Here is a 14608-nt window from a genome sequence, read left to right on the forward strand (position 1 = left end):
GAGCTTTTAATGTACAAGACAGGCAAAATGTGTGTATTTTAAATTATGCAAAATATACATAAAATAGACCATTTTAACCATTCTTAAGTACAGTTTGGTGGCACTAAGTACATTCACATTGTTATGAAAGCGTCACCACCATCCATCTCCAGAAATTTCCCATATCCCCCAGTTGAAACTGTCCATTAAACACTAACTCCCCATTCCTCCCTCCCCCCAGTCCCTGGAAACCACCATTCTACTTTCTGTCTCTATGATTTTGACTATTCTAGGTACCTCATATAAGTGAAATTATACAGTATTTGTCCCTTAGTGACTGGCTTCTTTCACTTAGCATAATGTCCTCAAGGTTCATCCACGTTGTACCACGTGTCAGAATTTCCTTCCTTTTTAAGCTTCAGTGATTTTCCACTGTATGTATACACCAGCTTTGTGTACCCATTTGTCTGCTGATGGATACTTGGGTTGTCTGCACCTCTGGCCTTGATGAATAATGCTGCTATGAACATGGATGTACAAATATCTGTTTGAGTCCTTGCTTTCAGTTCTTTAGGGTATATGCCCTATATTGCTGGGTCATCCGGTAATTCTGTGCTTCACTTTGGAGGGAACCATCATACTGTTTTCCACAGCACAAAGGCCTGTGTTTTTGAAACAGTCTTGGGGGAGGTGTGTTGGCAGCACTGCAGAGAAGAGCTTCACATCTATGTATAAAAGCAGATATAATAATGGCAGTAGATCTGGTCGCTGCAACTTTAGTTAGTGTTTGGGGGAAAGGAAAAGGAGGCACCCAAATCTAACATGTGACTTAGACAAACACCTTCCATGTCACAGACCTCCAGGGTGTCATGAAACATCAGAGCCAAGGCTAAGCCCATAACAGTCAAAGTGGCAGAAAGTTACAGGGGGCCTTAGAAGGCTGAGGTGTTTGTTCAAGTGCCTTGCTTAGGTCCCAGCACTACACAACTAGCAGAGTACATTGGGGGACTGCAAATGGAGTTAAACAATTTGATTAAGCTTCTAAATTTCCTTAACAACTACCTTCCTTAATGAACTTAAACGTTATTTCCCATCCTGCTTCCTGAAATGCAATACTTGAATACTTTGTTGAACCCTTACACGATCTGGCTGACTTTCTGTCCGACCACTCCTGGACGGTGATCTGCTCCTGGGGCCCCCCAATGGAGTACTGGTCCTCAAAGGTGGAGTTCTGAGGAATGTCTAGAGGGTCCCAGGGGTATGTCAGGGTGATCTTGGAGCACTGCTTGGTGGCTTGTTCAATCTGAAACATCACTCCATCCTTATAGAGCAAAATATATTCAAATAATCTGGAAGACAGATTGAAAGAGAACAGTTCAGGACTTTATGTTACAATCACCATGTCTTTAATCAGCATAAAAGCCAAAGGCCTTTGATATGTTATTCTTAAAATAGAAAAAATAGAAAAAAAATAGTTTTGCTGCTAGGCCATCATTTACTTACTTATAAACACTAGGCGCATGAACAACTTGAATATAAAATAATTAAAGTTCAGGGGTCAAAATTGAATATTCACGAGACAGTTACCTATCATACCTATCAATTAACTATTACCTTATCAAGTACCTATTGTATGACAGACCCTGTGCTGGAGATACAAACATGAGGAAGGTGAGGCCCTGGGTTAGCAGCTGGTTTGTGACCTTTTAGCCTCAGAGACACAGGAGGATGTGACTCTTGCCTTACTTGTTGAGTCCTTGTAGCACTGAGTCAAGGGACCACAGGGATATGCTGAATGCAGGATGCCAAGAGCCTGCTGAGGATGCACCAGGCTCCTGTGCCCCACTGTCTCAACTGTCATCATAGGAATGGGCTTTGGTGAGGTGCAGCTGTGCTGGGAATGGGCTGAGACAGGCAAGGATAAAAGCTGAGGGGACCCCAAGCGAATGGCTTCGCTGAACTGAATTTGTCTGCGTGTTCTCAGCCTCATCCCTCGTATCCAGTGCACACCCTACGTGCGGAGCAAGCCAGAAGTATTCCCAGTCTGTGCCCGAGCCCACAGACCGCCCGCCATCACCTTGCACGCTGTGTGGTCACCAGCCCTGTGTCTTTCCTAAAGCTAAGCCATCTTGGTATTGGGTGAAGCTCGGTGAGTTGCCATGCATTCAACTGTCAATCTAAAACTCAGGGCACTGCTGTTGATCGAGTGGAATGAGGTTGCAGCCCTGATTCAAAAGTGAAATTTGCAACACCTGAGGGCAGAAGAGTCCAGAGAAGCAGCTTTTCGTGAGCAAATAATAGCCAACAGACTATCGGTGGTATGTAAGTCTCACTCCACTCCACAGCCCCCTCCGAGGATGCCTGTTCTCCATCCCAAGTCAGGGTTTGAGATTTCTTTTCTTCAGAAAAAATATTGTAAATGATAACTGTCCATATGGTCAAAATAGTACCATTATTAGGATTATATTTCATTTTCTGTGAGCTAGCATAAAAATAGAAACATAACCTCATTTTATGTATTTAGAAATATCGACCCTGCTTATCCTAGAAAATGTTTGAAATGACTTACAAGGGTAAAACCCAAGCACAGACCTTGAGAAGTGGGAGTGAATGGAGGAAGAAAAGGAAGTGTTCACTTTATGCGCTATTGCTCAAAAATGGAGCCAGCCTCTTATACTATACATGCAGGGTTCACATCGAAGTACAAGCCCTTTGGAGGAGTCTGGAGTTGGACTGTCACTGCTTCCTCACTCCCGGTTAAGTCCCTGGCGCATCAGAGTCTAAACATGCATGAAGGAATACAGAAACATTAGCATCAACTACAGAGCGTACTCCAGTCATAACATGGGATTCTTTGTCCACACACAAATCCTGCTCCACGGTCCTTTCAGTGAGAGCGGCCGCCCACGAAGCACCCACTCTGTATGCCGTCAGGACTGGTTATCTTCAGCCTCCTCCTCCTTACCATCAGCATTATCTTCTTGTGCTTTCCCAAGTTCACGGTGTTTAGGCTAGAGAGTCATTCCTAGCTTTGGCTGATACTCCAGTTGTGTGCAGTGATTGTCCCCTGAAAGCTCTGCACCCATGTGCAGGAGAGGGGGGTTTCCTTCTTGAAACTCATCCCCCGAATCCACAGAAGCACACAAGTGGGAGCCTGGTGGCCATGTTTGTGTACATGACCTGGCCACCCTCCTCAGAGGGGGGCATCTGACCCAGGGTGGGACAGTCAGATTCTCTTGCTCGGACATGTGGAATTGCCACTGAAGGTCTGCTAGTCAGTCTCTTCGTGTGGCTGGTCATGTCATATGTAAACACAGGAGCCATGGAGGCTAATTTCCAATAAGAGTAAAGAATGAAGCACAGAGAAGCAGCTGCAAGCTGGGATTCCAACAGCTGTTCATTTCCTGGATGCATTTCCTCTCTGAGGCCTACTGCCTACAGATCCACCTGCAGAGGTCTGATAATAAGTTTCCTTTGTTCTAATAACTTTCCTTTTTCTGCTTGGAACTTTTTGTGTGACTCATAACCAGGACTCGTTTCTAATACAGTTGAGGACTCCACTGTTCCATCTAGAGCCCTGGAACAGCCGCCAGCACAGCTGTTCTGGGAGAGGCACCACACGGGCCACTGAAGAACCAAGGGCCATGGATGCCTGGTCAGTCACCTGCCGGGGAAGGGAAGGGGGCAGCAGGAAAGGAACTCTGCTAACTTCACTGTTTTCCCGAGGCCAGCTCTGTCCATATACAGAAGTAAAATGAAAATTCTAGACTTGAAACAATTGCTACAAAATGTTAACATTGGTTAATCCTGGGTAGTCTGAACACAGGTGTTTGTTATGATGTTCTCTGTACTTTTCTAAGTTTTCAAAATATTTAATTTGAAAAAAAGAGGGCACAGTATGATATTGAGGTTATGTTGACAGTGCCTTAAGTAAAACAGAAAATATTAATTTAATGGGAAACAAAATAGAACTGTATAAGTCATTTTTTTCAAAATCCCATGTGGCTATAAATGCTAGTACTACTCCATTGAAAGTTTTGGAAAAGAAGATTTTCATGGCTTGTATGTTTATATGAACGTATTCATAGTCAAGATGTAGGTTCTCCATCACAACTAGGATAAAGGGCCTGGAACCCGATAGAGCCAGAAGGTCAAAATGCAGAGATCAGCCAGGGTTGAAATGAATCATCTGCCTGGGATGCTGTGTGGGTAATAACCCGTAGATCTGAAGCAGTGACGGACTTCAACAGAAACTGGATCCTGGGAGGTGAGATCAAAGCCTGGCTCTGAAGTGGAGGAAGCTGTGAGGGCAGGAGTCACCCCAGGGTGCAGTCAGGCAAGGTGAGGGGCTGGAATGTGTGAAGGACGAGGCAGGCGGGCCAGCACTGGGTCAACAACAGTCTGCAAACTTCGCCTCCTCGCTGGCCAGACACCAAGCAAAGCATTGTTCCTGGAAGGGCCCTGCCGCTGGGTCTCAGGTTCTCCCCGCCCAGCCAAGGGTTCAGCAGGCCAAGCTTTCCATGGCAACCCGAATGCAGAGGAGGTGCCCGGCGGGCCACTTTGCCTCTCACCTCGTGGGACAAAGGATTTTTGTGGCTTCTGACAAAATTCTCAGGCTGCGTGGACAATTTCTATTGTTTCCTGAAAATCCATTTTCCTAAAAATTGAAACTAATTTAGAGAAATAACAACTCTGTGCATATGTGTCTACTGACTTTTTAATTTTAATTTTAATTGTGGTAAAATACACATCACATAAAATCTACCACCTTGACCATTTTTAAGTGTACAGTTCAGGAGTGTTAAGTATGTTCACATTGTTGTGGAACCAACCTCCACAACTCTTTTCACCTTGCAAAACTGAAACTCTGTACCCATTAAACAGCTCCACATTTCTCCCTCCCCCAGCTCCTGGCCACCACCATCCTACTTTCTGTCTTTATGAACTTGACTACTCTAGGTACTTCGCATAAGTGGCATCATACAGTATTTCTCTTTTTGTGACTGGGCTGTTTCACTTAGCATAATGTCCTCAAGGTTCATCCATAGTGTAGCATGTATCAGAATTTCCTTTGTAAGGCTAACTAATATTCCATTGAATGTATATATCACATTTTGTTTATTCATTCATTCAAGGATGGACACTTGGGTTGTTTCCACCTTTTGGCTATTTTAAATAGTGCTGCTATGAACATAGGTGTGCAAATATATTAATTTAGTGTACTATACACATTTTACAAAAATAAATAATGATTTATATATTTTCTAACCTGCATTTTAAATTCAACAATTTGTCCTTGGTAGTCTCCCAAGTATTTCCAAAAAGTACATATCAATGGTATCATTTTTCCCTAATTTATTATGAAAATTTTTTAAATGCAGAAGAGTTGAAGGTCTAATACAATGATCACCTTTGTATCTACCATTTAGATTCAACAGTTGTTACATTTTGCCATTTGCTTTATCTGTTTCCTAAATAAGGCTCTGTACTTCATGTCCCATCACATCAGAAGACAGGTGATGTCCCATTCCACTAGTAATGCTACCAACTTTGATCACCAAGCCACGTGGTTACTCTAGATGTCTCCATCATAAAGGCATTTCCTTTTGCAATTACCAAGTAATCGGTGGGTAATACTTTGTGATGCTGAGAATATCCTGTTACCCCATAACTGTCACCTAATCATTTTAGGTAAAACAATTTCTTGAATCAATTATTTCACTGGAGGTTGGTATGATGCTACCAATGGTACAGCAAATGGTACCTATCCATCTGTCTATCTAGTATCACTCTGCACTCGGGTTTTTATTTATTCAACATATGGCAAATAATTAAAGTTATTATTCCATTTGATGTTCAAATCGTCCCAAGTTCAGTCAGTGGGAACTCCTTCCACCTGCTATTTGTGACTTATAACATGATTCCATCAGTCTTTGAGTGATTCCTGGCTTTCTGTGACACAAGTGTCCCAGGCTCATCTTAGACTTTCCTTGCACCAAATCTAAAATCAGTCATTCCTCTAAGGAAACCTGGAACTTATTGGGAAACAACTTAGAAACCAACATCTGGGCCCTAGATGTGCTCATTGTCATTGGGATATCGTTGTTTTAAGGACCTTTCAGTGGTCAGAACTTCTTACGTTGAAAAAAAAAAAACATGAATTCATACTGATATTTCCAATCTAAATTTGACATTATAAGTTCTCCCCTATCATTTTTGTTTTTATGTTTGTATATATTTTCTCTTCAAATAAAAGTCATGCTTCCCAAAAACATTAGCAAATTTACTTATTTGCTTTATCCTACAATAGCTTTGAAATAATACTTTTAAAGGTGTTATCAAAAAATACAACTGCCTGGTGAAGTTTAAGATTTTATTGCACTTCTTTTTGTCCTTAGAATATAACTCAATACTGCATTAAAAATTCACTTGGATTAACCCTGTTCCCTGGGTGGCTATGTTTCCAGATTGATATATCATTACGTTCATTTGCTTGTTCTCAATTCAGGGACTTCACACTCTTCCCCTTTGATTTAATTTTATTATTTAAATATGTAAAGTTTTTCATGTTTCAGAACTCAGAACAATATAAAAAACCACATTCAGAGAAGTCTCACTCAAAATTTTTAAAAAAAATTTTAGAAACTTGTTTAGGAATTCCCTGGCGGTCCAGCGGTTAGGGCTCCGCACTTCCACTGCAGGGGGCATGGGTTCGATCCCTGGTTGGGGAACTAAGATCCTGCATGCCATGTGGCGCAGCCAAAAGATAAAAAAAAAATTTTTTAAAGAGAAGTCTCACTCCCATCCCAATCCCTGCCCCAGCCCTCATTCTCCCAATGGATAGCACCTTTCATTGGCTTCCATGTTACTTTCCTTCATTTCTTTTGACAAAATATAAGCAAACGCATGTGTGCACTCTTATTTCTCTCTCTTCTTTCCAGAAAGGGTAGAATTCTATATACACTTTTCTGCACCTTGCTTTTTCCTGTCCCTATTAATACATAGAGGTTGTCATTATTCTTTTCTATGGCCATATAATAGTTTATTGTGTGTAAGTACCATTGGTTATTTAGTCAGTCTCCTACAAATGAACATTGGCTTGTTTCCATTCTTATTATATTGCCCAAAACAAAACACTGAATAACCTTGTGCTATTTTGGAGGTATATATTTAGGATAAATTACTGATATGAAACTACTAGGGCAAAGGGTATTTTGTTAATATTATCAGATTTCTTTTCAAAGAGTTGTGCAGTTTTGCACTCCTATCAGTAATATATGAGAGCACCTGTTTCCTTTATAGTCTTGCCAACAGATCGTGTTGTCAAACTTGGATTTGTGCCCATCTGATAAGTAAGAAATGTTATCTGTCAGGGTTTTTTTTTAAAGAACTTTTTCATTTTTGGTAAGCATAATGAACATACAATGGACTGCATAAATCTAAAGTGTAGAGCTTGAGAAATTTTACAAAGTGAAGAATTAGGAAGCCCCCACCCAGATCCAGTTAGGGCACAGCAGAAGCCTTCCCCAGCCCCTCCCAGCCACTTCCCTTCCACAAGGGATAGTGTAGTTTATTTTTGTCTGGTTATTTTTTTACATCTTTCTTGGAGTATAATTGCTTTACAATGGTGTGTTACTTTCTGCTTTATAACAAAGTGAATCAGCTATACATATACATATATCCCCATATCTCCTACCTCTTGCCTCTCCCTTCCACCCTCCCTATCCCACCCCTCTAGGTGGTCACAAAGCACCGAGCTGATCTCCCTGTGCTATGTGACTGCTTCCCACTAGCTATCTATTTTACATTTGATAGCGTATATAAGTACATGCCACTCTCTCACGTCGTCCCAGCTTACCCTTCCCACTCCCCGTGTCCTCAAGTCCATGCTCTACGTCTGCATCTTTATTTCTGTCCTGCCCCTAGGTTCATCAGAACCATTTTTTTTTAGATTCCATATATATGTGTTAGCATATGGTATTTATTTATCGCATTCTGACTTAACTTCACTCTGTATGACAGACTCTAGGTCCATCCACCTCACTACAAATAACTCAATTTCGTTTCTCTTTATGGCTGAGTAACGTTCCATTGTATATATGTGCCACATCTTCTTTATTCATTCATCTGTCGATGGACACTTAGGTTGCTTCCATGTCCTGGCTATTGTAAATAGAGCTGCAATGAATACTGTGGTACATGACTCTTTTTGAATTATGGTTTTCTCAGGGTATATGCCCAGTAGTGGGATTGCTGGGTCATATGGTAGTTCTATTTTTAGTTTTTTAAAGAACCTCCATACTGTTCTCCATAGTGGCTGTATCAATTTACATTCCCACCAACAGTGCAAGAGGGTTCCCTTTTCTCCACGACCTCTCCAGCATTTATTGTTTGTAGATTTTTTGATGATGGCCATTCTGACTGGTGTGAGGTGATACCTCACTGTAGTTGTTTTTTTTTTTTTTTTTAACTCACTGTAGTTTTGATTTGCATTTCTCTAATGATTAGTGTTGTTGAGCATCCTTTCATGTGTTTGTTGGCAATCTGTATATCTTCTTTGGAGATATGTCTATTAAGTTCTTCTGCCCATTTTTGGACTGGGTTGTTCGTTTATTTGATATTGAGCTGCTTGTAAATTTTGTAGATTAATCCTTTGTCAGTTGTTTCATTTGCAAATATTTTCTCCCATTCTGAGGGTTGTATTTTCATCTTGTTTATGGTTTCCTTTGCTATGCAAAAGGTTTTAAGTTTCATTAGGTCCCATTTGTTTATTTTTCTTTTTATTTCCATTTCTCTAGGAGGTGGATCAAAAAAGATCTTGCTGTGATGTATGTCAAAGAGTGTTCTGCCTATGTTTTCCTCTAAGAGTTTTACTGTGTCTGGCCTTATGTTTAGGTCTTTAATCCATTTTGAGTTTACTTTTGTGTATGGTGTTAGGCAGTGTTCTAATTTCTTTCTTTTACATGTAGCTGTCCAGTGTTCCCAGTACCACTTTTGAAGAGGCTGTCTTTTCTCCATTGTATATACTTGACTCCTTTATCAAAAATAAGGTGACCATATGCGTCTGGGTTTATCTCTGGGCTTTCTATCCTGTTCCATTGATGTATATTTCTATTTTTGTGCCAGTACCATACTGTCTTGATTACTGTAGCTTTGTAGTATAGTCTGAAGTCCAGGAGCCTGATTCCTCCAGCTCCGTTTTTCTTTCTCAAGATTGCTTTGGCTATTCGGGGTCTTTTGTGTTTCCATGCAAATTGTGAAATTTTTTGTTCTAGTTCTGTGAAAAATGCCAGTGGTAGTTTGATAGGGATTGCATTGAATCTGTAGATTGCTTTGGGTAGTATAGTTATTTTCATAATGTTGATTCTCCAATCCAAGAACATGGTATATCTCTCCATCTGTTTGTATCATCTTTAATTTCTTTCATCAGTGTCTTATAGGTTTCTGCATACAGGTCTTTTGTCTCCTTAGATACGTTTATTCCTAGGTATTTTATTCTTTTTGTTGCAATGGGAAATAAGAGTGTTTCCTTAACTCCTCTTTCAGATTTTTCATCATTAGAGTATAGGAATGCAAGAGATTTCTGTGCATTAATTTTATATCCTGCTACTTTGCCAAATTCATTGATTAGCTCTAGTAGTTCTCTGGTAGCATCTTTAGGATTCTCTATGTATAGTATCATGTCATCTGCAAACAGTGACAGTTTTACTTCTTCTTTTCCAATTTGGATTCCTTTTATTTCTTTTTCTTCTCTGATTGCTGTGGCTAAAACTTCCAAAACTATGTTGAATAATAGTGGTGAGAGTGGACAACCTGTCTTGTTCCTGATCTTAGAGGAAATGGTTTCAGTTTTCCACCATTGAGAATGCTGTTGCCTGTGGGTTTGTCATATATGGCCTTTATTATGTTGAGGTAAGTTCCCTCTATGCCTACTTTCTGGAGGGTTTTTATCATAAATGGGTGTTGAATTTTGTCGAAAGCTTTTTCTGCATCTTTTGAGATTATCATATGGTTTTTCTCCTTTAATTTGTTAATATGGTTTATCACATTGATTGATTTGTGTATATTGAAGAATCCTTGCACTCTTGGGATAAACCCCACTTGATCATGGTGTATGATCCTTTTAATGTGTTGTTGGATTCTGTTTGCTAGTATTTTGCTGAGGATTTTTGCATCTATGTTCATCAGTGATATTGGCCTGTAGTTTTCTTTCTTTGTGACGTCTTCGTCTGGTTTTGGTATCAGGGTGATGGTGGCCTCATAGAATGAGTTTGGGAGTATTCCCCCCTCTGCTATACTTTGGAAGAGTTTGAGAAGGATAGGTGTTAGCTCTACCTTTTCCCTTTCATCACTTTAAATATGTCTTGTCACTCCCTTCTGGCTTGCAGGGCTTCTGCTGAAAGATCAGCTGTTAACCTTATGGGGATTCCCTCGTATGTTATTTGTTGTTTTTCCCTTGCTGCTTTTAATATTTTTTCTTTGTATTTAAGTTTTGATAGTTTGATTAATATGTGTCTTGGAGTATTTCTCCTTGGATTTATCCTGTATGGGACTCTCTGCGCTTCCTGGACTTGATTGACTATTTCCTTTCCCATATTAGGCAAGTTTTCAACTATAATCTCTTCAAATATGTTCTCAGTCCCTTTCTTTTCCTCTTTTTCTTCTGGGATCCCTATAATTCGAATGTTGGTGAGTTTAATGTTGTCCCAGAGGTCTCTAAGACTGTCCTCAATTCTTTTCATTCTTTTTTCTTTATTCTGCTCTGCAGTAGTTATTTCCACTATTCTATCTTCCAGGTCACTTATCCGTTCTTCTGCCTCAGTTATTCTGCTATTGATTCCTTCTAGAGAATTTTAAATTTCATTTATTGTGTTGTTCATCATTGTTTGTTTGCTCTTTAGTTCTTCTAGGTCCTTCTTAAATATTTCTTGTATTTTCTGCATCTATTTCCAATGGATCATCTTTACTATCATTACTCTGAATTCTTTTTCAGGTAGACTGCTTATTTCCTCTTCATTTGTTTGGTCTGGTGGGTTTTTACCTTGCTCCTTCATCTGCTGCATATTTCTCTGTCTTCTCGTTTTGCTTAACTTACTGTGTCTGGGTTCTCCTTTTCGCAGGCTGCAGGTTCGTAGTTCCTGTTGTTTTCGTTGTCTGCCCCCAGTGGCTACGGTTGATGCAGTGGGCTGTGTAGGCTTCCTGGTGGAGGGTACTAGTGCCTGTGTTCTGGTGGACGAGGCTGGATCTTGTCTTTCTGGTGGGCAGGACAGCGTCTGGTGGTTTGTTTTAGGGTGTCTGTGACCTTATTATGATTTTAGGCAGCCTGTCTGCTAATGGGTGGCGTCACGTTCCTGTCTTGCTAGTTGTTTGGCATAAGGTGTCCAGCAGTGTCACTTGCTGGTCTTTGAGTGGAGCTGGGTCTTAGCATTGAGACGGAGCTCTCTGGGAGAGCTTTCGCCATTTGATATTACATGGAGCCATGAGGTCTCAGGTGGGCCAAGTCCTGAACTCGGCTCTCGCACCTCAGAGGCACAGGTCTGACACCCAGCCAGAGCACCAAGACCCTGTGAGCCACACGGCCCAAGTCTACAGTTGCTCCCAAAGTCCACTGCCTCAATTTGGGGATGATTCATTGTCTATTCAGGCATTCCACAGATGCAGGGTACATCAAGTTGATTGTGGAGATTTAATCTGCTGCTCCTGAGGCTTTTGGGAGGTCTGAGGTCTTCTGCCAGCGTTCAGTAGGTGTTCTGTAGGAGTTGTTCCACATGTAGATGTATTTCTGATGTATTTGTGGGGAGGAAGGTGATCTCCACATCTTACTCCTCCACCATCTTGAAGGTCTCCTTCAGTGTCTTTTTCATTCCTGCTCTTTTCAGCTTCCTTCAATAGGGTAGTTTTAATTTGCCTTCACTCATTATAGTTGGTTGAACATCTTTCCATATGTTTAAGCACCATATACATTCTGAATTTTCTAGCTAGTGATTCAGCCTTTTGTGTCTGATATAAGTTGCAGATAATTTTTCTCTGCCATTTGTCTGTTGACATTATTTACATTTTTTTCTACAATGCAAAAGATTGTACATTTTTGAAGTCAAATTCCTTTTATTGCTGTTGGATTGTGTCATATTTAGAAAACCTTTCCCTACTTTCAGGTTATAAAAAAACTCACCCATGATTTCTATTATCTCTATATGGTTTTATTTTGTTAACATTTAGATCTTTATCTCATTTGGAATTTATTCTTGTGTATGGTGTAAAGTATGGGTACAATTTTATCTTTTCCCAATTGTTCTAACATCATCGATTTAAAAGTCTATCTTTTTCCCAGTTATTTGAGATGCCACCCTTATCATACACCAACTGCAGATCTATGTCAGTCTGCTTCAGGCCTCTATTCCATTGGGTTGTCTATATATTCATGCACCTGTGTCACACTGCTTTAATCACAGAGACCTAATAATGTGTTGTTTCATAATCTCGTAGAATTTACTAGACCTCCTGCTGTGTCCTCCTTTTTCAGGATTTTCCTAGATATTTGGGTTTTTTAATTTTTCCATATGAAATTTAGAATTAACTTATTTAGCTCCAACAAAACCCACCCTTTTGGCATTCGGAGGGGGAAGAATGGATATCTGTATGATGTTGTCATCCTATTCCCCTGCCAAAAAAAAAAAAAGTCTTTACATTTTTTCAAATCTCATTTTGTGTTTTTGTATCTTTCAGGAGTGTTTGAAATTTTTCCTGTACAGATTTTGCAGATTTCCTTTGAGTTTATTCCTAAGTAGTTTGTCTTTTGTTGTTTTTGATGTCGCTGTTTTAAATGAGATCTTCCATTGTTATTTCTAGCAGATTATTGTTTGTATATATTAAAGCTATTGACTTTTCAGGCTAATTTTATATACAGATACCTTACTGAATTCTCTTAGTTTGAATCAGTTTCAGTTAGTTTTATTTTTTAGGCCTTTTATGTTTTCCAGGTATACTGCACCCATATCACTGGCAGAGATAGTTTCTATCTCTTCTTTTCTAATTCTCGTGTCTTTAAATATTTTATCTCTACGATTATATTGGCCAGTAAATCCAACATAATATTAAATAAAATGGAGAAAATGGCCATCTTTGCCTTCTTCCTGAGTTTAGTGGGAAAGGGGCTATGGTTTCAATATAAGCAGATTAAGAACTATACAGATTTCATCATATTAAGGAAGGATCAATCAGTTCTTTTGAATGCTTTGTATCAAGAATGTTTATTGAATTTTATCATCACAGATGTTTACAGATTCCCTAAAATTGAATCATCCTTACATTCCTGGAATAAACCTCATTTGATCATAATGTATTCTTTTTTTTTAATGTGCTATTGGGTTCGGTCTGCTATTTGGGAATTTTTAATCAATGATTGCATCGATTTTCATAAATGACATTGCTTTACAATAATTTAACAGATGCATAGTTCTCTTGTATATATATACTATAATTTGCTTCAGTAGTTCCCTACTCATGACCACTTAGATTATTTCCACAGTTCATTAGTATTAACAATGCTAAATACAAATTGGAGATAAGCCCTTTTGCCTTTCTGTTTCTATATCCCTATTTAAAATTTATAGCCTGGGATTGTTGGATCAAGGGAAATTCCCATTTTATATTTTATGAGGTACTACTGTTTCCCAAAAAGGAACAGTGGAATTTTTAACTGGATGTAGAGCTTCATTATTTTCTTCCCATTAGAAAAGGTACCAGAAGTTTACCCTACTATGAGAAAACAGGAGATATCCTTTCTGTCTAATTTTCCTACCTCAGGATATGGTTTACAAACAGCATGAAAAGCGCTGTAAAGAAGCTTTGGTCAAGGAATTAAGGCTCCCCGTCTACCACTGGTGGGCTGTATGATCATAATTTTAATCTCCATGTTTCCCATATATAAAGAGAAACTAAAATTTTGATCTCACAGCATTATTATGAAGATGATTTGAGATAGTGGATGTGAAATTGTTATATAAATGAAAGGATATATAGAGTTTTGTAGGAAAGTCTGATTACAGTTGTGTTTACTATAATCAATTAATGTTTAACAAGTAAACTGCTCATTTAACTTGTACACATTAAGATGTGATCTGCTATGTAACAAAGAAGGGTTAATTCATTCAGATGAGATGGAGAGATGAAGGAGAGAACATTCCTGAGGGCATAATAGACCCCTTTGTGGAAGACCTAGCAGGCATTCTCACCCATTCTCCCTGACCTGCTTCTCACTATAGAGGCTAAGAAAGTATACTCATATACTCGTTTTCTTAGTCTTCCTTGAAGCTAGGAGTATTACTGGTTCTGGCTTTGGAGACCTAAAGGGAAGTCTACGGGGAGAGGGAATCCTCTGGAAATTTCTTTTCTCACAAAAAAAGAAGAGGAGAGTCTCTGTTCCACTCCACTTCCTTCATTTTCTGTCTCTGAACATAGTTGGGTGTGAACTTAATGCTTGGAGTGGAGGCAGCCATCTTGAAGCCATGAGGCAACAAGTCAGTGTGCCCTCTTGCAACTACGGGCCAACATTCTAAGAATGGCAGAGTGGATGCATGGAGAAGAACCAACAAGCGGCCCTGGTGAAACTGTTGAGTCAAACCTACAG

General features: G+C 39.6%; 1 protein-coding gene and 1 long non-coding RNA gene across 4 annotated transcripts in view; one reads left to right on the plus strand and one right to left on the minus strand.

The window, feature by feature from the left end:
• LOC309666301 overlaps positions 1-14527 on the plus strand; it is a 200905-nt gene extending 186378 nt beyond the window's left edge. For both annotated transcript variants that reach the window (XR_014267025.1, XR_014267026.1), the window contains one exon: positions 14440-14527. This is a non-coding gene — a long non-coding RNA (uncharacterized lncRNA). The remainder of the gene's footprint in view (positions 1-14439) is intronic.
• EPDR1 (ependymin related 1) overlaps positions 1-14608 on the minus strand; it is a 32411-nt gene that overhangs the window by 1712 nt on the left and 16091 nt on the right. Inside the window, exons 2-3 of one of the 2 annotated variants that reach the window (XR_014266974.1) lie at positions 2648-2759; positions 1197-1328 (exon numbers count right to left, since the gene is read on the minus strand). Coding sequence is in view for 1 of the 2 variants with exons in the window: in XM_082473644.1 (XP_082329770.1) it covers positions 1120-1328 (209 nt within the window). In the remaining variant the exon portion in view is untranslated. Of the gene's footprint in view, positions 1-1119; positions 1329-2647; positions 2760-14608 lie in introns of those variants that run through there. The other variant, XM_082473644.1, reaches the window with a different exon arrangement.

The sequence above is a fragment of the Balaenoptera physalus genome (assembly GCF_965194825.1).
Source record: "Balaenoptera physalus genome assembly, chromosome: 8".
In the NCBI taxonomy this organism is placed as follows: domain Eukaryota; kingdom Metazoa; phylum Chordata; class Mammalia; order Artiodactyla; family Balaenopteridae; genus Balaenoptera; species Balaenoptera physalus.